General features: G+C 39.5%; 1 protein-coding gene across 1 annotated transcript in view; it reads right to left on the bottom strand.

Annotated features, from left to right (window-relative positions):
* Positions 1-23552, bottom strand: part of LOC141757663 (transmembrane protein 132C) — a 179311-nt gene that overhangs the window by 10564 nt on the left and 145195 nt on the right. Inside the window, exons 6-8 of the mRNA XM_074618283.1 lie at positions 17756-17899; positions 9798-10006; positions 1999-2311 (exon numbers count right to left, since the gene is read on the bottom strand). Of these exons, the coding sequence (XP_074474384.1) occupies positions 1999-2311; positions 9798-10006; positions 17756-17899 (666 nt within the window). The remainder of the gene's footprint in view (positions 1-1998; positions 2312-9797; positions 10007-17755; positions 17900-23552) is intronic.

The raw sequence follows: 23552 nt of genomic DNA, 5'->3' as shown, positions 1-23552 counted from the left end.
GTGTTGTTCTGTGTTGTGCTATCTTGTAAACGCCAGATTGATGTCGATTCGCGGTGCGGGCGGGCAACGTGTCGTCCTGAGCAAGCACCTGGTTGTAGTATAACATAAATAGTATTCTGAGTGTTTGTGTGTGTGTTCGGGAGGGGGGGGGAGTGAGTGAGGCCACAGAGGTGCAAGCTTTTAGTAGGCGTGCCATGACGCCATGTTTCTCTATCAGCTCATAATAGGCTTAAGTATTTGTGCTATGCTGCGATCAATGGAGTTGTTTTTCCCTTTCCACTGCCGAACCTGTTGTGTCTTACTCCACATTCTCTATAGCTTACTTCCAACCTCTTTCTTTGTATTTTTTCTTGTTTACCCATCTAAACACGCAAACTAATTGCCTGTTTTATGCATCCAGCAGACACGGGGTGACATTAACACTCACTCAGTCATGTTTCTGGCTACCTGATGAATGTCCAATGTTCACGTTCCTTTTAAACATGTTTCTGTCTCCACCAAACCCTATGAAAAATATCTGGGTTTTAGCTCCTAGATGCTCCACTATGTTCACCAGCTAGTCATTAACTTGGTGCGGGACGGGTGTAGCGTACATGAGGATTAATCAGAACATTTTTGCTGTAAACAGATAATTGATGCTGCAGGAAACAGGGATTGATGGGTGAAATGTATGAGCTGTACAAGCACGACAATGAGGTCAAAGGGGCTAAAAAAGCTTGTGGAGCTTCGTCACTATGAGCTACCACTTTCATATGACACATTTCATCCATTGTTGGTATAGAAAATATTGATTAGAAGAGCTTCTCCTCCCCTCTTTGTTCATTTAATATCGTATTATGAACAAAAAAAAGTACACCCTCGATCAAAATCAGTTTATTGAGAAAGATTTTTTTGTTGTGACAATTTTTTACGGACTTTTCCCAAAACATTAGTCTAGTTCCAGACCTCTGCATTGCCTGCCATATATACGATGTCTTCAACAATTCAAATAGGTCTGGTGTTGTGCTTGCTGATGGCTATTTCCTGGTAATGGCTAGAAGGGAGCCAGTAAACTGGGGAAACTCTCATTGACCTTGAATGGTTAAGGTTAGGCATTGACCTCAAGTAGTTAAGGTTAGGCATTGACCTCGAGTAGTTAAGGTTAGGCATTGACCTCGAATGGTTAAGGCTAAGCAATGATCTCGAATGGTTAAGATTAGGCATTGACCTCGAGTAGTTAAGGTTAGGCATTGACCTCGAGTAGTTAAGGTTAGGCATTGACCTCGAATGGTTAAGGCTAAGCAATGATCTCGAATGGTTAAGATTAGGCATTGACCTCGAATAGTTAAGGTTAGGCATTGACCTTGAGTAGTTAAGGTTAGGCATTGACCTCGAATGGTTAAGGTTAGGCATTGACCTCGAATAGTTAAGTTTAGGCATTGACCTTGAATAATTAAGGTTAGGCATTGACCTCGAATAGTTACGTTTAGGCATTGACCTTGAAAAATTAAGGTTAGGCATTGACCTTGAATAGTTAAGTTTAGAATAGGTCGACGGGCAGCATGTCTCACGTGCACGTTTTTGCAGATCTAAGATCAGATTTCACAATTTGCAGGCTCCCTTCTAGACACGACCCTATTTCCTTAGTTGGAAACACAGCCGAGCCAAACCGAGCTTTGTAGGCAGGAATGTGAATGCTGACATCATTGTCCTGTGTCAGAGTCAGAAAACTGACGACAGATTGATTGCCACAAAAATTGCTGGTTGTTCTTAGTTGACTTATAGAAATAACTTTCAAAAGAGTATATATTCAATTAATTCCAACATTTATTTCGCTGCTCCTAGCAATAGCTATACTGCAGTTTCTGCATCGACTGAAAATTATGTTGACGCGACGGATGTGTCAGTCACTACTGATTGGTTGGTGCCAAAAAAAAAATGGCTAAAATGAACATGACCATGATGACAGACTAAAAAAATGAAAGTCTCCTTGTCAAGCAAAACACACACACATCCAACCTGTAGTTTGGTGATCCCAGCGCTCACTCCGATCAGGACTTGGCCCTCCCGTAGTTGTGCGACCTTCGGGACCTCCACCCTCAGAGAGTCCTTGACCAGTTGCGTCACCTCCACCTGCCAGTCACTTCCCAGCAGGAAGCTCGGCTGGCCCGCCCCGTCCTCCTCCGCGGCGGCGCCTCTGACTTCTCCTGTATCTGCCACAAAGTGTGTGAGGACGCGCAGGGTGGTGCTTTGATACTGGGGCACGCAGCCGCTCTCTGTCCTCTCCGCGGCTGCATCGCCTTCATCCTTGTCATCGGTGACCCTCTCATACCTGCATGAATGGGGAAAAGAGAAGCAGAAGAGCAATGAAATGAAAAAGCACGACGTCTAAGAACATAAAGGCAGATAGCATGAGTATGCTTCTGTGTCTGAGGTAAACAAGTACTGAAAGCTCTTTGTGTTTAGAGAAGTCCTCAAGAGAAAAAAAAGATACTTTGAAGGTTATCACCAGTATAATTCTACTTTTTCCAATCGCAATTCAATGTAATTCATGTTTTCCTTATCACCATTAATGCCCATAAAGTCTGAACCCTCTGATGTATTTACTGCAGTGCAGTCGAATCCTCTGCTGTCTGTTGTGCTGCAGGTTTTCCCGACCTCCCGAAAGTCATAGGCTCCCAGTGTTTTTCAAAAAATCCATTAAAAACAGCTTGCAGAGACAAACTGCTGCCTTACTTGCTTTCTCATTTTCTTTAAAAGGGCAACTGATATTTTGCTGCATGTCTGCCATTTATTTGGCCCACGGCAAACACTTTGCAGATATAGCCATCTCAGAAAGATACGTTTTGTAACAAATGAATGTTTGCAAACCCAGCAGGGGAATTTCGTGACACATTTGTTCTACTCTTTTCCTCCTATTTAAGTGAGGTTTGTGTGGCCCTTTATCACATTAACAGACCCACATTAGAGTGGGGAAGGTCGGACTGGAAGGACGGGGGTTGGAAAATGGAGAAATCCTGCAAAGAATTACAAAAGAGGGCTAATAGGTGCCACTGTGGATCTAATACGACATCCAAACATTGAAACAAATAGACAGCGGGTTGCAACTTAACCCTAAGAGACCCACATGGACCCGTTTTTGTGTTTTTTAGGGGGATATTTAGGGGGAGATAGCAGGTCAACAGTAGATGCCACATAGAAGTGGTGTACATCATCCGGAAGCTGGGAACCTGAAGATTAATTTGAGATGCAGCACTGTGTCAAGCTGTATCAGAAATAAACATGAATTAAATAATTAATTAAAATGAATTGTGAAAGTGTATAAAGGTTTAGAACATTATGATATAAGTATATGATGGCCATTCCCATGATCTATTATGCCTCATATGTTTTCTGTGTTGATACCATTTGTTACACAGATTTGGTGCTAAATTTAAGCACTTAGTACCACTTGAAAATGTATATAAATGATTAATAATCCCTCCAAAATACCACATTAAGACACCAAGACCTTGAGAAAACACCATTGCAAAAGCCATGCTATGATTTTATATCAAAAACCTTTGGCGATTGGATGGCGAGCACTTCTGTTATGGAAACTGCTCAGAAACCCCGTTATTGTCAATCTACTTAGGAAAGCCATCCATCTTCTGAATGCCCTAGGTCATTTTGTCAGTTTGTGGCTGTGAAGTGTCATAAGGCTGTGATTATCCTAGAGGTCACCACAGGTCATTTTATTAAATGACATCAAGTTTCCAAAGATGGTCTCACTACAATGAAATGGCTACTATGGGGACTAACATCATCACACATGAATACAATTGGGCTAATTGGATCCACAAGAGTGTCAGCTTTACAGTCATACAGTGATGTAATTCCAAGACTGTTTATTGACTCCAGTATGCAGAAATATTGAAATACATCCTTTTTGAAATAAGCGAAAATAACACATTTATACTGCATGCAAAACCTGTATAGTTATTGCCCCAAACTGCATGTGATTATCATAAAGTGCATGTCTGTAAAGGGGAGACTCATGGGTACCCATAGAACCCATTTTCATTCATATATCTTGAAGTCAGAGGTCAAGGGACCCCTGTGAAAATGGCCAGGCCAGTTTTTCCCTCGCCAAAATGTAACATCACTTCGTAGTGCTATTTAGCGATCTTCTTGATAAGCTATGACACGGTTGGTACCAATATATTCCTCAGGTTGTCTGGTTTCATATGATACCAGTTTCTTCACTCTAGTGCTACAGCTTCTTAAAACATCCCCGGTCTCCTAAAAAATTACGTTTCCATACAACTAAATTGTATTCTTAAGTAGAAGGAAACACATTATTTGTCTTTGACGTATCACAAATACTTTTGTAAGTCTGCGGATGGTCACAGCGGGTGCCGTAGTACAACGAGCAACGCACAGAGCAGGTGACGTAGTATATAAGGTGACCGTGACTGAAAATACGTTAACAAGCAAGAAAGTCCACGACTGGTGAGCGGAAGGGGAGGCGGATCATTGGGTTCAACGAACACCGGACTTTCCCCCAGGAGACAGGTGTTGGTGTGTCCCATGTGAAACGTACTCATTTATTGCGTTTCCCTCAAAACTTATTCTGGTTATGCAGTTTAATTGTACGGGAATGTAATTTTGTGGGAGACATGCAGGGTTGTCTTAAAGACAGGGTCTCAGAGGGTTAAAAAGATAAAATAGAGTCTCAAAGTCAGGTGAAAGTTATATGGCACCTCCATGTTTATTACAAGTTTTACTGCACTTATAAAATCACAAAGTCAATACATGCCTGAAATACAAACATCTCATATCCTCCTTGGCTGCATTAAGGGTCCATTGGATCCTCTCCTGCTCTACTAGGTTGTATTTTCTCAGCCGGTTGTCTTACGTCATGATTAACTGGAATTTACTGTACCTCCCAAAGGTTGTGGGTTCCAAACATACATTAAAACTGCTTGTAGACACAAACTGCTCCCTCAACTACTATAATACGTCATATTGAAACAGCAACTTGTTGTATTTTTTGGTCTCAATGCTGAGCTGTGGGAGCCGAAGTGACGGGTGAAATGTGGCCTTGGGACACAGATCCGCGCCAAGGAGTCGACTGTGTCGATGATGAAGAGAAATATTGCTATAGCTATTATACATCATTCTTATCCATCCGCATCCTTCATCTTCCGTCACTCTTTATCACCATATAGGCCTATTTTGTTGTCCTGTGTGTTGCCATCGTCGTGTCTCTCTCTCACACTATATGCCTGCGACTCTCACTCTATATTTTATACATCAATTTCTAACTTGACTTTACTGTAATCTATTTTTCAACTCTCTTACTCTGCTTTTCTCTCACTCTCACCTTTATTCTCTCACACTTTCCAGCTCTCTCTCTCTCTAACGGTCAGGTGGCCGGGGGGGGGGGGGGGAGTAGGGAGTGACAGTGACAGTTTCCATTAGGTTTAATGAGGCATGGCCGGTCAGGCAGAAAACGGGCTGACAGGTTAACATGCTGTGGCCCAATGGCTTGGCTTAGTTCCTAACCTCCCTTCACCATGCCCCCCCCCCCCCCCCCCCCCCCCCTTTCCCTTATTCCACATCAGTGAGGAGACGGCAGTCTAAACCAAGGTGACATTTGTGGCTGGCAACAGAAACACGAGGTCAGGTCATGTTTGTAGCAGTGAGTGACAGGTCAGCCAAGGTGTAATGAGCTGGCTCGCACGCTTCCGGGAATGGGAATGAGTTGGAGCACGCACACATTGATACACGTATGCCCAAAAAAAAATCTTTATTTTGTCTTTGTTTTTGTTTTTTGTTCTCTTTCTACATTACAAATATGCACATAAACGTCACATATCGTGTGTTTTTCAGGCAGTGATGCACTTGACAGACATGACTGATGGGATCAGCCGTGGATAGCGGGGGGTATTTGTGTTAGAGTGCCACCCTGTGGGGTTTAGGCCAATAGGAAATGACACTGACGGCAGTGACTTTGTGGCAGGAATGCTCATTAAAAAGACGTTTTCTGTGTAAATGTTTCATGCATATAAACTTTATTAGGATTCACTGTTAGTGCTAATTGGGGCCTAGCCTACTCAAAACTGAATGTACTGTATTGGAGGGGTTCTCGAACTTTTTGGGGCCAGGGACCCCTTACAGGGGAGACCATTTTTTATTAAGTATATGCTTACTACCATTCGTACTCTTAGATGATACTACTACTACTACTAATTACAATAATCTTAATTTATATAGCACCTTTTGAAACACAGTTACAAAATGCTTGTGTAAAACAACTAAAATGTCACAAAACATAAATAAAATCATCTTAAAAAAAGTGAGTTTTTAAAAGTGATTTACAAGACGTGACAGAGTTTGCAGCCATGATCTCCTCAGGCAGGTGATTTCCATAGTCTATAGGTGCCCTGACTGCAAAGGCTCTATCACTTTTATGTTTGAATCTGGACCTCGGAACCGCAAGAAACGACACATCCGATGATCTCCGAGTGTGGGAAGAGATGTAGGGCAATAATAGATCTGCTAAATAAGGTGGGGCGAGGCCTCTCAGGGCTTTGTAAGTAATCAGTAATGTTTTAAAATCAATTTCTTTAAAAGCAACAGGAAGCTAGGATTGGTGAGATGTGTTTCCTAGTCCGGGTCGAAATCTTAGCTGCAGAGTTTTGGATGAGCTGTAAGCGGGAGAGAGACATTTTTTTTGCGGATGCCAGCGAGCAAGGAATTACAGTAATCTACTAGTTATGAAGGCGTGGATAACGTTTTCCAAATTTTTTTTTTGGAGAAAGAAATGGTCTAATCCTTGAAATATTTCTGAGATGATGAAAGCAGGATTGAACCGATGATTTAACATGCTTGCTTAAAGCTGAGGTTTTGATAAGAAAATGACACCAAGATTTCTGCGATGCTGAGTTATTGAATGGGACAGAGAACCAAGACCTCTATGATCAATATCTCTGTCTTATCAGCATTTCACTGCAGATGCCATTTGGAACTATTTGTATTCTAAAACTTTTCAACATAAATACTGTTTCATAGTGATAAACAGAAAAACATTTCAATTTGAATCGTGTGATCCTTTATGAGTCCCACAGTGGGGGAGTTTGCAATGTTATTAAATGTTATTACCACTTATATCAACTTGTCAGCATTTATAGCCTACATTTCATGTAATTGATCTTAAAAGCTTTCAGGAAACAAAGAGTAGCAAGACTGCATACACGTAGTCCTAATAAATCCAAATATTTCAATTTACCAAGCTGACTTAAGTAAGTAAGTAAGTAAAGCTTTATTTATATAGCACCTTTTAAAACACACCATTACAAAGTGCTTCACACACAAATAAAATAACGAACAATGACAGAAACCAAAGAATAATTACAATATGAAACACAGAAACAATGAGAGACAGACCAAAGTAAAACAAACTAAAACATATGTGGATGAGGCCTATAAAAAGGCTTGCCTCTAAAGATGGGTTTCTAGAAGTCGCTTAAAGCAGTCCAAAGATTCAGCCGCTCTGATAGATTGGGGGAGGTGATTCCAGAGGGTTAGGGCGAAGACAGAAAAGGCCAGATCACCTTTTTGTTATGCAGTTGAAGCGGGGGGATAGATAAAAGGCCGAGATTTGAGGATAGGAGTGGTTGAGAGGTAGAATATGGAATGAGGAGATTAGAAATGTAACTGGGGGCGAGGTCATGCAGTGCCTTATTATGTAATTAGCTAAATCTTATAGTTTATTCTGAATTTTACAGGAAGCCAGTGCTTAAACTTAAAAATAATTGCTGTGTATCACAGTCATGTCAGAGTTTCCATTGGCCCAAAGCTAACATGGGTGGTAGTAATGGACAAAATATGCTTGTTTTTATTGGCGCAAATTGTCCCCATCTGTAGATATGCACTTTTTAATGATGGAGCACAATTTTATAATTTACAGCAATTTATTTCGCGGACCCCCTGGCAGACTGCCACAAACCCCACTTTGACTTTGAGAATCCCTGCTGTATTGTACTGATTGTGTACATTCACACCAGCTAAAATGTCAATGCCAACAATGTTTCCATTTATTGCGATCAAATGTTGTCGCTCATTTGAATAAAGCACCAACAATAAAGACGACCTACATGTCAACGGCTACATCATGTAATTACTGTATTCATTTCACAACATGAATTGCACATGCATGTAATATATTCGCTCTAATGAAGGGGCTAAACACTGGGGCACATGGAACAACTGAACTCCTCTTTACATTACAAACACGCGTATGTTGCTGTATGATCACAATGAATAATAATTATAGCTGTTATTACATGCGAATTAGTCAGTGTGCCTCAGTGATCGCACATTTTAATTTGAGGCGGGTTATTTCGATCTTAATCAGCCGTATTCATATTTGAATTTAAATATTTTTATTACAGGCGCCTTGCACGACTCACGATGTGCGCCGCACAGATCAACGCGCACCGTGTCACTTTTCAGCCTCAGGAATTTTTGGCCACGCTCCGTAATGCTCCAAATTATTACTCATTTCTTATTCAGCATAAGTACCTTTCGGGGAGACCAGTCCAATGAATTATTAGACACTCATTATATACCACCTCTGCAGCTGCACCTGCATTTTATGCCTCATATGTCTGCGCCAACATTACCAAGCCAATTTATTGCAGCCTCCATTTATTTTACCAAGTGAAGAATGTGATTCGGATTCTCATGCGGGGATTGTTAAGAATTCTCTCAGGTTAATGACCTAAATAAAGAAGTTTCGACGTGTCCTGTATGGCCAAACTTGTGCTGTGATGCATGGGTACTCACTGGACTAAAGACAAAAAATCTATTTTGCATTTAGCTCGCTCAAGAGTTTAATGTTCGATTAAGAAGCAAGGATCAAGGATGTTGTGCTGGCCTCATAGTTGCTGATGTAGTGCTGCAGTTCAATTCAAAATAGGCATAAATTTAACAATAATTGTAAAACATGCAACAGGTGCAGTTAGTGGCGTATATTACGCTTTGTGATACTGTGTTGATTCTCAAAATTTTTTTTTAATTTATATATTTAATTTATTTTTGTACTCAGATTTTATGCATATGGGATGTCACGGTGAGGAAATGTTCCCACCGGTTAATAAACTTGTGACAACATCGGTGTTACAGATTACACCGGACATTGTACAAGAAAAGATGATGGCCAATATCTCCAACGTTGGAAGGCTGTGTGTCTGGCCTCTCCAGTCTGTCCTCCGCACACCGATTGCCTCTTTAACGTTATGGTTCCCTTATAGCATTGGATTTAAATCTGAAATATTGCCATGTATTTGCTTTTCGCTTTGACACCAAATCCTCTGCCATCATTTTTTTATCATCCCAACCCTCTCTTGTCCTGTGTGTGTGAAATCTGACTCCTGCAGTATGCAGCAGAAACTTTCAGTCCGTAGCGTCCATCGACCGACTATGTATTGATAGAACAGTGCTGATACGCAACAATGAACTAAATGGGTTTTATTTCTTTAAAAAAACAAAAAAAACACCGGTGGGGTGGTTGGCAAGTAATGTAATTGGTGTGTGCCCGAACAGTGTGTAACACCGGTAACACAGACTACCACAACAAGCCTATTATGCATATCGTGGTGTGTTCTTTATACTGCAGTTTTCCTAATATAAGAGTTAAAAAATGGATTGCCTTGCTTACAGTATCACAATATATCGCGATATATTGAATCGTAACCCCTGTATCATGGTACGCATCGTCACATTCTCGCCAATACACAGCCCTATAGGTGCAATAGACAACCAGTTCTTACCTCCTGTTGGCCGTACTAACGGGGACCCTCCAGCCCTTTATCTGGCTGAGCTCGGGGTCGGCCACATCGATGAGCAACGGCAGGCGGGGCATCCACACGCTCATCTCCAGCTGGGCGCTCAGAAAGCTGTAGGTAAAGTTGAGCATCACCCTGCTCTTTCCTCTCGTCTCCTTCCCGTTGACGTACACGTAGTCACATCGGTCTGACACCTGGAGAAAAAAAGGGAAAAATAAGAGAAGTTGCAGAATGAGCGACAGACTCAAAGAGATAATGAAAGATGATAAAAGTATTCAAATTCTAATAATAAGTCCTATAAATGTAATATTCCTAAAATGTATCATGGATGTAGTTGTGACATTTTGTCATTTGGGCCGCCCTGCTTCTGTTCTTTCTGTCAAAGTTGATGTTTTTCAGTCAACAACCTCTTCTGAGATGCTGCTGGGTGGAAAGACTTGGCACTGCTTCAATGAAACATCAACTGTCAAGTTCTGCATAGTTCCTTCTGTGTGTGTTTGTTTTGAATGTGGGCAGATGCATCTTTAATGCGTGCAGGATAATATGTGTGCGAGTAATGTGACTTTGGTCCAACTTAACAGATGGAGCAGAGACAAACCTGCTTTATCCAACCAGAGAACAAAACACCCGCTCAATTATGATTGGAGCTCCAATCCGTTACCGAGGATTCTCAGATGCTGATAATATAGCATGAATATTGGAACTGTATGTCATTATCTACAAAGCACCAGAATCTCCAAAGGAAGCATTTGTTTTCCCCTTTGAGGACAAAATCAGTAACAATCTGTCATCACATGTTTGGTTTGAAATCACTTGTATTCCAATCTCAAATACCATCATGCTTGATTGGCACAACTAGTAATTTCAGCGCATGTCCTCAGTACTGACAATCGCTTCTTTGTAACGAACCACTCACAAGAAGACTGTCATCTGTCTCCACGTCTTTTGCATACAACTTGGCAGCCTTTACTCTCAAATGATGTCAGACCAGCCCCCGATCTCTGGGGAACAAAACTGACAGCTCGGTATCTGTCAGTTCTCTCCTCCTCCTCCTCCTCCTCCTCCTCCTCCCTTTCGTTTCCTCTCCCACTCTTTCACTCGCACCCTCATCCTACTAAAGTATTACTGTAACTCCTACATGCTCACTCTGGCGGAAATGAAGACAGGTCGTGCTTCAGGAAGGACCATTCTTCGTCAGGAATCAAAGAGGAAAGGTTTAAGATTTCACCTGTAGTTTTGTTCAAATTATCAGTTTCATAAATCAAATTGGGGTTCATAATTAGGGATGCACCGAGCCGATTTTTCAGTCCCGATACTGATAGCAAAAACTTGGCTTTGGGGATCGGCCAGTATAGTACCGATCCGATACCAGTATTTAATTAATAAACTGCATGCCTCACTGTGCGGAAGTGGCTGGATCAGACTGTACTTAAACATTGCTTTCTTAATGTGTTACTTGGTGACATCACCACATTACTGAAGAAAAGGCAGGACTTCAATCAAGGCGTTTCAGGCAGTTCAGAAGCAGTGTTTCTGTGGGGGAGAGTAACTCCTTTTGGCATGGACTTTGTAACTTTGCAGACATTGTATATGCAAAACAAACTATATAACACACTGAAGGGAAAAAGCACAAATTATAATAGGTCCCCTTTAAATCTAGAGTGTAGTGCCTTTAAGGAAACCCAAACTATGGTTTCACTTGTTACCGTATAAGAAGAGTCAGTGGACGGAGGAGCACTGCACTTGTGTGTCTTCAAAAGTATTTTACACAGTATGCTAGGTGTACATGTAAACTGTTAAACATTGAAAAAAGAAAAACAGATTGCTTCCTCATTTGAAGAATTAGAGCCGTCTGCCCTCGTTGGTGCTGAGCAGTTGATGCTAGTTGATGATAATGGATTATACACTGTATGTAAATGAGTCTATTTGGGAGGCGTGTGTGTATATTGAAGTCACAGGAACACACACATACACGCCATGCGCTAATGTGCAGGGTTTCTAAAGGCAACCATCCGGAGAGTGAGCTGAAAAAATCCACTTCACTCCTCATTGAGTCTCTTAAGCCTCACCTGTTTTTGTTCCATTTTTGCTGTGCTCATTTTTTCTCTTTCCCTCTCTCTCTGTCTCTTTTTCACCTCCGATGTTAAAATCAGTTCATGTCAACCCATCTCTCCACCTTTCAAATCTCTAGTTTTGTCCCACTTTGTTTCTACATTTCCAGATCCATCTTCATCTTTCCTTTATGAAGGGTATCGAAGATGATAACCATAAAGATTTAAATGAGATCTCTCCGAGGTGACATCTTCTGCGCCGCATGAAAAATGTATCACCACGAATGTGTCATGAAACCACGCACAAATCAATGTCACTTCTCCATGGAAACAATCCATTGTGTTGCTAAACATGCAGGCGGAGAATTTATCCACAGTGACACGCACAAACACAGACGAAGACACCACAGGATCCGATTCAGAGTGGAGCATACATGGATGGGTTTATGAGCGAAATGATAACTGACTAAAAATGTCCGGGTCCTGAGAGAGCGGAGCATTTAACACACTGCACTTACCTAAGAAAATAATTTTCTTAAATGAAATTCAGAGCACTGAGCGTAAGTGATATTTTCTTTGATTCTTCCCTGGAGCAGCAAGAATGTGTGATTTCCGACATTGTAAACTATAAAGACTTCCTAAAACTATAAATATTATCCTAGAGTGAGGTTTATTGAATACACCTCAGGGCTCTACATCACCGTGATAAAAGGACAAACATCTAGTACAACTCATGTTAAAACAGAATATCAAAACACTTTGCTGTTTTGATTGTCTTCGTTGAGCTTCATCTTACTATTTGTCTCACTTTATATTAAAATCAATCTGCTTTTTAGAAATAAAAACCTGGCGGAGGATATATTGTAATCTCTTGCTTTCAAGGTTTTTAAATTTAATAAACAATTTTTGACAAACAAATTACATCCCCCCACTGTTTTATTCTTTCCGACTTGTTATTTTAGGAGAAACTATTCTATTTGTTATGCCCAGTCACAAAGCATGACTTGGAAGCCAGTCAAAAGCAGCAAGCGCCCACTGAGTCATGCTAATTCCTGGCCTCACTTGTTACTGTAGAGCAGCACTGTATGCCTTATGATAATGGGTAGAGTAGGCGACTGGCATTGACATCCTGTCTATAGAGGTGGGGGGGGCATTTCAGGTAAATCCATAACAAAATGGGCTTTCTGTCAGGTTGGCTGTGACTTATATTAGGGATTGTTCTGCATTTGCAAACAGGAACTATTTCAAAACCTGCTGTTGTCTGTGTGTTGAAGGATGGTGGCCCAATGGCAGCGTCTTCAGTGAGGGATATGAGCAAATTATTTTTTATCTTAACCATATTCTGAGTGTTTGATTTTCCAATAGCATAGCTCTTGACTGCTAATATGTGATCTCAGAGCTTACTTGAATGCCACAACAGGCAGTCAAGTAACGGCTACGGCAACAGCCTGCCAGGTCACCAGATTTGACTGTTATCAGGCCATTAAATAGGCATTATTAGTCGCTATAAGCACCATAGATGTGAGTCAGTAGGGTCCTATTACGCCTACTAGGTTGTAAAAGTGAAAGCGAAACTTAAAAAAGCAACACGTTCTAACATGTAAAACTGAATGAAACATTACGTTTTGAACACAAACATAAAGGCTTCTTTAGGTGTAGGCAACAAAACGACAACGTTTTTAGGTTTAGGCAACAAAAATATTTAGTTAAGTTTAGGGGAAAACATGTTTTGGTTTAAAATAACTATGTTTCAAAAGTGAAAGTGAAACGTAACACTTGTCAACACAACAACAACTAGACGTTGTGGTATTCACACGGAATGTGAACCCTGCCCTCCTGTCCCGTCCATCATCCCTGACCTCCACCCCATATTATCTACCATGTCAATAGATGATACAACCTACTAGTGGGTTGTAGTAGGCCCCGATTGTTTTCTTGGCTAAAGTTAATAGGAGCGGTAAAGAGTATATTAGCCACAGTACAGCTACTGTAGCCATATCCATATAGCAACATAGATGCAACAGCCATAGTAGGAACAATAATGATATCCATAGCCAGTGCTCACAGCCAGTGGCTGTATACTGTTGCAGCTCAGCCATTTGAAAGGAGTAATGAGCAATAAATGCGTGATAAAGTGTCACATCATCTATCATTTCTGTCTGCAGAGTGTTCGCCTAAACTGGCACTGTATTATAACTGAGCTGGACCAACACACTAACTGTTCCTATGGATCAGGAGGGATAAATATTGTGAGGGAACATAAAATTTAATGCGAGTAGTTCCGAAAAAACATTCCCAACGTGACCCTTCCGGGGGCTTCGTATGATAGATTAGCTGTGTCAAGCAACTTTTTATGTCACACGATTATGTTCATGCCACTGTGCTATAAGAATCAACTTCAGTTAGGGCTAATGATAACATTATCTCTTTACAAGAGAGACCTGGCCAAAATGGCAGAGATTAATCTGCTGATTATTTTCAAAATGTTTCGATTAACGATGTATAACATGTCAGAAAAGAGGGGGATAGGGTCAAAAGAGTTTTCCCAGAGTCTAAGGCAACATCTCTGAATTGTTTGTTTTATCTGAAAAAAAGCCCAAAACCCAAAGATATTTGATTCACTATCATAGAAGACTTGAGAAAACCAGCATATATTCATATTTGAAAAGCTGGAACAAGTTCATTGTTGCCGTTTTTGCTTTAACAGTGACTTGAATAATTAAGGTAGACACCCCAGGTGAATAGGGTCAAAATGTTGACCTATAGATATCACCATGAAACTTGTTGTTTACATACATTAAGACATTTTTTTGGATTACAAGTTTTCTGAACTTTTATGCAAATGAGGCATTATCTAATGCTAACTTTTGGTGAATTTAGGAGACATCTACAGATGCAAATAGACAAAGTGTAGTAAAATAAATACCTAAATGTGTATTTTGGATGTTTTCTTTCCACTAGTCTGCAAGCAAAACAGCCTAAAATCTTAAAATTGACCATTGCATGAAAACAATGTTTTTGCCCGGGGTGTCTCGCCTTAAAGGGACTGTACGTAAGATCTTACACGTATATCCGTGGAGTTTGTGTTGGAGTCTGAGTTGTGGTGGGGGCTGGTCATTTGTTGGTGTTAGTGGACTCCATTTCTAACTAAATGTTAGCTATAGTTGCACACTGTTAGCCCTGGAAGCAGAGCTGAAACTTATTTATTTATTTATGTATTAGTTTATTTGATAGGGACAATACATATGCATTGTTACACTTAATTAAAATGCAACCGATGAAACGTATATAGGACTTCTAGCCATAGCTAATTTGCAGACATTGTCCCTGGTAAGGCTTTTAAGAAAAAGAAAATAAATAAAAAAAAATACAAATTAAAAGGTGCATGATGTCACATCCGTTGAATTTTCCAGAAAAAAATGTCCCCCATTCTTCACATTAAAAGCGGTCTACAGGCTGATAGAGGAAACCTAGAAAGTTGCGGAAGGTCTAATTTTTTAGGTTTAGTTACAACCTGTTCACACATTGGCAATAAAAAGGATTAAAACACGTTTATACGTGTAAAAACGTACATATTGTCCCTTTTTAAGAAATTAATCAAAAGTTAATATTGTGTAGATTGACTAATAATTAATTTAACAATTGTTTCGGTTCTGCTGTTGCCATAAAAACGTTTGGTTTGATATTTGAAAATGCATCATTATTAATGCACAACAGATACAATTTGTAGCAGTGGGTAAATGAAGAACACCACCAATATGGTCCTTTTTATAACTTGGAGTTGGCGTTGGTAATTTTAGAGTCGCCATGGTCCGTGCTGAGAGAAGGACTTAGTATTCTTCAAAGTTTCAGTGAAACAGTGAGGGAGGATGGAGATGCCTTCTGATTAAAAAAAAAAAAAGAAAGTTTTATTTTAAGTTTCCTTTGAAAATAGGGTGGAGAGAGGAGGGGTACCGCTTACTGTTCCAAAACTAGACGGGTGGGCAGGGGAGTATGCTACCGAGGTCAGCGTCACAATGTGTGGTACTACTTCAGTGGATAATTAAACCCTCTGAGAGATCTGCTCCTTCTCTTCTCTCTGATATGCATGTGTGGTACACAGAAACACAAATCAGATCCTCAATATAACACAGACACGCTCTTCTTTTTCTCCCGCGCACACTCACAATTAAGAACAAACATTTCTTCTCACTTCCTCATTTCTCCTCTCACATAATACAATGGGGACATGTGGAAGGGCGTATATTAAATCTAAAGTTGAAAAAAAAAGCTCTATCTTTACATACCGCCTTTGGATTTTTTCCTGTTTCTCTTGTGTAACATTTCCCAAAGCATTCAATAAGGTTTGAGATTAATTACCGAAGCTTTCAGGAAGCCAATGAAAATCAACTTACAGAGATTTGAAACTTGCTCAAGATGGGAAATCAATCAGGGTGAACATTTTGTCACCTTTCATGGTTTGTCAAAGTCATGTTATTGGCAAGTGGTAATGAAGTTGCAAACTGGGCGCCGTCTTGTTGGTGTATATGTACAGTCAGCTTTCAAACAGCAACCTTTTTAATGCAGGAAATGACCTAATTGATGCTTTGCTTTCATAACATACTGTGTGCGACGCAGTAATGTTATTTTTAACATTATCTGGAGGCAAGTGAAATGAGCAGAGGGAGATTGGTGATGCAATTTTTGTCTAGTATGAATCCGAGCTGCTGTCTTCTTGAATTTTTGCTCCTTCATATCAGATGAGAAAGTACAGATGTCAGCTTACAAGATGAAAAACAAGCAGACGAGTAGTTTATTTTTTTCTGTTTTTTCCTGTCTTTACATCTACTGTTCTAACATTTTGCACATTCTGCTCCCTCTCTCTAGAAATACTGCTCATATTTTCAGTCTTTGACAACTTACGGTAATATCAAATTAAAAATCCAAAGTAAGTCTTTGTGGATCAATTGAGGAAGGTCTGCATAACTGGGATTAATGGTCCACAGGGGCATTTTTTATCATGAGGGATCGCCTCGCTTCCCAGCATTGGATGTTTAATGGGCTGCGACTAGACACTAGGTACTAGGCACCTGATTGGATGAACACTTTTCCTTATGGGCTGCTGCTTCCGGCTTTCAAACCGGAACTATATGGCGGCTTTTTTGGAAACCTTCTTCTCTTATATCACGAAAATAGTTCACTGAAATGTGTTTTTGACAACATTTGATGCGAGAAATAAGCCATGCAGTTGCTAAATCTCTCTGTATTTTAGATCGATAACGTTTAATTTAAAAGTTTCTTGGGAGTTTCCAGAGGTGGCGAGTTGCGCCAGACGCCCCTGATTTGCATTCAGTAGCCTAGACCTCAACTTTATGCAAATGAGGAGCGGGCGACGTGACGCCCCGTCTCTCGAATCGCGCCGCCACGCTACCACAATGCATTGTACGGCTGCTTACATAGACAATGAATGGGAAGCGTGGAAAGGACGGAGCCTGTAGACATGTGCCATAAGTGAGTGCGTACACCTAAAAGCCCAACTGCGGGGAAAATGCTTTCTCTCAGCAGCCTGTTCGATGAAGACAGATCTTTGTTGCTGATTTCTTCCTTTTTTTTTTTATAATTTCCCAGGTATCGATCTGTGACCTGAGGAGAAGCTCTCAATTTCTTACTTACCATTTGACAAAAAAGAAAGAGGAAAAAGCCAGGCCCTAGTTTGCAGGAGGAAATTCAGCGCCTGCCTCCTAGACTAATGTGCACAAACCACTTCCACACCACAACTACCTTTTGTTCATTCTGCTCAGCCACCCACGTATACCACTAGAAAGCAGACCATGAAGCAGGAGACAATAAAGAAGGAATTGGAAAAAGGTAAAACAAAAAGCAGCCGCTCAAAACACATTGCACACTACTGACCTTGATAACCTGCTCATCTGTTGACTTGCACTCCACTGACTCGGTTACATCAGAGACAGCTCCGTCGGTTCCTACGGTGACCACCTTCACTGGCACGGCGACTGTTCGCCCATTGAGGACAGCTGTGTTGAGGATCTCCGTGTCCTGCAAGGGAAAACAGAAAGACACAAATCAATACAACTCACTGACTGTTGGGACTCAAAACTAGAGCATGAGCCATTCTGAAGTCAATATCAATATTTATGACTTCAGTTTAAATAAATCGGATTATATTTCGGTCAATGTTCTCTTTTACATAAACACATAACATCATTTCAGGATCCCTGATATTTGGTTGGTAGAGAATTATGACCAAGATATATCCTGAGCGGGACATTTTACAGTAAAAACACATCAATTGTCAATGCTGTCTGGTAGACAGAAGCAACAAGTCCTCCACATGAAATGATAAAATACGTTGTTTGTCACTGCCCACCAGAAAGACACATAATAGCGTTTTCTGATCTGACGCCCCCATCGGCAGGACTTGTTTGTGCCTTCCAAAAAACCATAACAAATCCCTGTTGGAAAACTAACTCTGTTTTATGATCAGTCAACGCAAAAGCGATGTCACGATACCAGAAGTTTAGTAGTGGATACCTATACCAGTGAAATTCCACGATTCTCGATACCCAATTCGCTACCACGGTAAAAAACAAAACAATAAATCCTATCTACTTCAACATACACTCCTTTATTACAGTTTGCATACCGGTTTTGGAAATGTATTATTAGTCCCTGATGATTCGCCTCAAGTCGTAACCCAATTTTACTGAATAGAGCTTGAACGCATCATAATGTAACTCAGTGCAACATCCGTACGTTAGCTGTTAGCTGCGTTATTTAGCCAAGCAGGGCTGTGCTGCCCAGCGGCTGCTAACAGCTGATGTTACTAGCTCTCCTACTGCCGATTTCAAAATGAATTTGCTCACAATGTAGCATTATCAGGGACATTTTCTATCGTCCCCGGTGAGTCTCGAGCCCTGATCTTGGTTCTCGTGACATCCCTAAAATACAATCATTAAAGTAGGTTTAGGATCAAACACGACTTGGTTAGGGTTAGCGAAAGATCATGGTTTGGGTTAAAATGACTACTTTGTTAAGATTAGGAGATCATCGTCGTCATGGTTACAATAATAACCACTTGGTTAAACCAATAAACCAATGTTGATTGCCGGAAGGTAAGGTTTTGTTGAGCTATTCATCCCCCCTGATCTCCTCCCTGTGCGTACTTTGTAGCTCTATAATAATAATGTGACCAAGACTTCCTCCTTTGCTCCAACGGGACATTAGTCATAATTAATATGGCTTCTAGAGGGCTTACTAACACTTACATCGTTTTTGGGCATTTGCTGAAATTACTGAGTTGGGGATGACAGTCTCTAATTAAGACACATCTTCTAAATAACCTCAAACGTAATCTCTGGCATGTCTGTTCTGCAATTTATTTTTTGGTGGACATATATACAGTATATTGATACCAATATATCTGCAGCAAGCTAATATAACCGACAGGAACATTTTTACTGTATGTTGATAATAAGTCTCAAAGTAATACTCTATGAATACTGGTTCATAATTCCAAATGTATAAATAGAAGATTTCATTAGTTGGTATCAGCTGCCATCAGTGTCTCATTCGTCAGCTGCTTGGCTACCAGCTGACCAATCATATTCATTCAGAAGTAGCAAGCAGCCTTTATAACATAACGCTGCTGATACCTTCGTTCAACATCCTTCTCCTTTACTGTATGTGTTAAGATGTGATGTTCATGTATGTTTTTAGGGGGGGATTAGTTCTCCCAGCAGAATCCTTGTTGCTACACATTCATTGAGAGCTCCAAGTGCAGCTCATTTCCACTCAATTTAACTGTGTAACCTTGAGGTCAATTCCTTGACGTACTAAATGTCTCTAACTGAAATAGACACATTATAATGATGATTGAGATTTAACAGTGGTAACACACTTTTAATTTTGTGCCGTAAAATATTTACTTTTTTCAAAGAAAGTGCTTTATATAACCACTAAAAGATTAATGACTAGAGTAAAATTAAATATGAATATTACACACCGGGGGGAAATTTAGTACGTTAATTGCAAATGACCTGAATGAATCACTCTTAAGTGCACGATAATAGCAAATAAAAGAAAAAAACGTAAACAGGAGTGGCAGAACAACAAATTAGAAAAGTACACACAAGCTTTTAGAAGTTTTTTCAAAGTAGCACTGACTCAGCTAAGTTGGAGGCTGTTTCATAGTATGTGACCTGAAACAGTAAAAGCGAAATCCCCCTTTTGTTTTCAAGCTGGACCGAAGAACATTTAACAGCATTTGTCAGCAGGTGTGAGGGAAGATGAGATGAAGTTTAAGATAAGACATGTAGAAGGAATGTTGTATGTTGACAGTATATGCATAGCAACATATGTAAAAATAATACAGTGAATTAGGATAATTTGTAGACTCACTACTCTGGAACGAGTGGCTAGTAGGGTTGCACGATTATGGCCAAAATGATAATCGGGAATATTTTGATCAATATTGAGATACCAATTATTCATCAGGATTATTTATAGATTTTTGGGAAACACATTTGTTATTGCAATTTCACATTTAAATCAACAAAGCGCTGCTTTCACTTCCATGTTGTGGCACATTCCAACTGTCAAAAACTCTAAATGTTATCCTTTTACTTTGTTATTGTCATCTAACACACAATTCAAATGATTAGGAAATAAATTATTGTATTTAAATTTTTGCTTTGATTAAAATAAATCTTGGCATTAGTAGTTCTAATTATATATTATAAGCTGCTTAGAGCTAGTGTTAGAAAGTGAAACAGTTCATATTTAACTCTCTCATATCTATTTTACAACTGGATTTATTCAAGTTTCTCACCAAAAGCTACATTTTACAAGGTTACACATCATGATAACGTTTGAATTTAACTTTGCCTAATGAGTTTTTTATTTAATAGAGCCTGAACGCATCATAATGTAACTCAATGGCACTTCCGTTAATGGAGCTCTTTAGCTCCGTACTGTCTGCAGACGAGTCGGTCATTGTGACTACTCAGCAGAATTATGAGGATGAATTACAAAACATTATCTGATTAAGTTAATTGTTCCGAATGTTTTTTTAAGGTTGTTCCTCCACGGCTTATTTTGGACTTGCAGTGACAACTTGCAGCTTTATGTCTTCCTCACTCATGCTGAAGAACTTCCACAACTGACAACATATTGGGTGTGTATGAGACGTTACTGATTGTTCCGCTGTGTGCCGACGTAAAACCATCATGTGGTGGTTGCACAAGTGTGTGATCGGCAAAAAATCGGATATACGAGACTGCTGAAAAGCAGCTGGCTTCGATTGGCTGCTGGTTGACGGTGCATCTCTGTTAGTTTAGGAAGCGCTTGGTTTATGCAGCAGAGGTTTCTATGAGCGGAGCATTTTAAATGTCAACATCACAGTCAATCATGTTCATTTTAATTGTGGGAAGCCAAAATCATGATTAATATTCGATTAACTGTGCAGCCCTACCGGCTAGCTCCGTTTCTTCTTTCAAATCTCTCTTAATACCACACTTTTTCAGAATTGCTTTCTCTTGAATCAGTCATTCTTCTGTTTTACTTTACTTATTTTTACTGTGTTTTAGTAATTATTGTCAATGTCATAATTACTGTATACATTTTTATTTGTTATTTATCCGTGAATTCAATTATTTGTAAAGTACTTGTAACTTGTTTTTAAAAAACAACAACTTTAACATAAATACTGTAAGTGAAGGCGTTAAAGAGATATCACAAGATGCACTTGAGAAATGAAGGCCCTTTATAGAGGAGCAGGAAGAAGATAATGAGATCAATTAAGACAACGTCTGGTAATCCTTGAGCTCGGAGTGTGTTTGGTTGTACAGAGGATATATATGCTAGAACAGAGGATCCTGCTCATCACAGCTTAGTTTCAATAAAAGACTACTAATAAGAAGCCTAACCCTTTCGAAAGGCAAAGGAAAACTGGTCTCCAGACAGCTCTTTGTTCATCAAAACTGGTGCTTCACTGTTTGCTTTATTTCTCCACCCCTCGTGCTCCTTTTGAGAAAAAATCTATCATTTAAGCTCCACTGTAGATAAAGGAACCCCAAGCCTATTAATAAGAGGTCTTCTCTGCCTTGTTTCATGCGCACATCACATTTTTCTGTTTTCTGATAGCTCTGTCTGACATCTGTTAGGAAGTTATTTCATCCAGAATGCCAATAGTCGACTCATAGATACTCTTTGAAGAATAGAAAATGAACGTCTCTATTTTTTTTTTTTTTTCATCAGGTGACAATTCTTAGTACTTTGCTTTCTTATTTTCTTTACAGAAAGACGCCAAATCCCAAATATCCACACAACAGCCTAATGTTTAATAAAAACTGTCTAAATTCTACATTTCTTTGCCCATGAATTGAAATAAATTAAGAAAGAAACTCTCAAAGCACTATCTCAGAGAGAATTCAAACAAACCTGAGCTATGCTCTGACACGGACAGTGTTATTAACTGTCCACAATGGCTCAGGTTCTTTTAAAATGGACATCCAATCACAAGTTTTCACTGAGGTTTCCAGGGAAATACTGTTTAAACTACCACGGTAAAAATGTGTGCAGGCGTTCCAGAGCCTTTCTCACATATTCACATGTTTTAAATGACAGTTTATCACAAATCTTTCTCGCTGCATTTGTGAATTTGTTTGGCCTGCCACGAGGGAGACAAAATCTGTTCCTGGAAGTCAGGGAGAGGCAGGGATGGAAAAAAAAGAGAGCTAATATATTTAGTGCTATTTCGTACGTTGATGGAAAAAAATCATTAGGCTTCTAATGCATTTCAAGTGTCATGATGATATCACACAAACCTGTGGGTGTATGTGTTCAAGTTAACCCTTTGCAACTGCAATACAAATGGTCCACCATTGCCTACATTGGTATTTTACTTATTTTTATGTTATTTCTTGGATTACCTTCAAATGCTTTATATCCCTAAAATCTGTTCCCATCTAAGCTAACAGGTTATATAAGTCAATAAATTATAGATATTGACAAAAGTATTGAAATTGTGCCAGAAATAATAACAAAAAAATACAAAAAACAGTCATATTTTGTTTCATAAAATGTTAATAAATACACAAACAACATATGGATCCAAAAGATTTCTAAAATGTAGAAAAATTAATAAAATATTTGTTGACACTTCATAAGTTAATTGAATTTTGCACATTTGTTAGTTTTCGAGTGCAAAGGCATTTCAGTAGTTCCGTTACGTTCTGCACATAACTAGGGCTGTACAATTTTGAAAGAAACATTTAATTGCGATTGTTTTGACTGATATTGCAATTGCTATATGATTTGCGATATTACAGGGTATATGATAATTTTTACATCATTCTCATTTTCATTGAAAAATATATTAAAAATAATTATGGTGTGATTTTTGAGGTGAGCTGTAGAAAACAAAGATGTTTTCTTAAGTCTGTAGAATATGATGCGTAGGCCCGGACATCTCTGCAGCACCACAATATTTAATTTAACACATTTGATCTTTAACAAATATTGCAATTTCCTCCTCATCCTGCGATTTGAAAATTGTAGTAGTTGCGATTTTGATACAAGCCTTAGCTTTCTGCTGCAAAAAGAATGAATGCTCTTCCTATTGCGTTTTTTATTGTACATCGATTTAAACAGGATCGTGCAGACAGCGGTCCATTTTAAAGGGTTAATATGT

Source organism: Sebastes fasciatus, chromosome 19 (genome assembly GCF_043250625.1).
Source record: "Sebastes fasciatus isolate fSebFas1 chromosome 19, fSebFas1.pri, whole genome shotgun sequence".
NCBI classification, from domain to species: domain Eukaryota; kingdom Metazoa; phylum Chordata; class Actinopteri; order Perciformes; family Sebastidae; genus Sebastes; species Sebastes fasciatus.
This window is presented reverse-complemented; position numbering and strand designations above follow the sequence as displayed.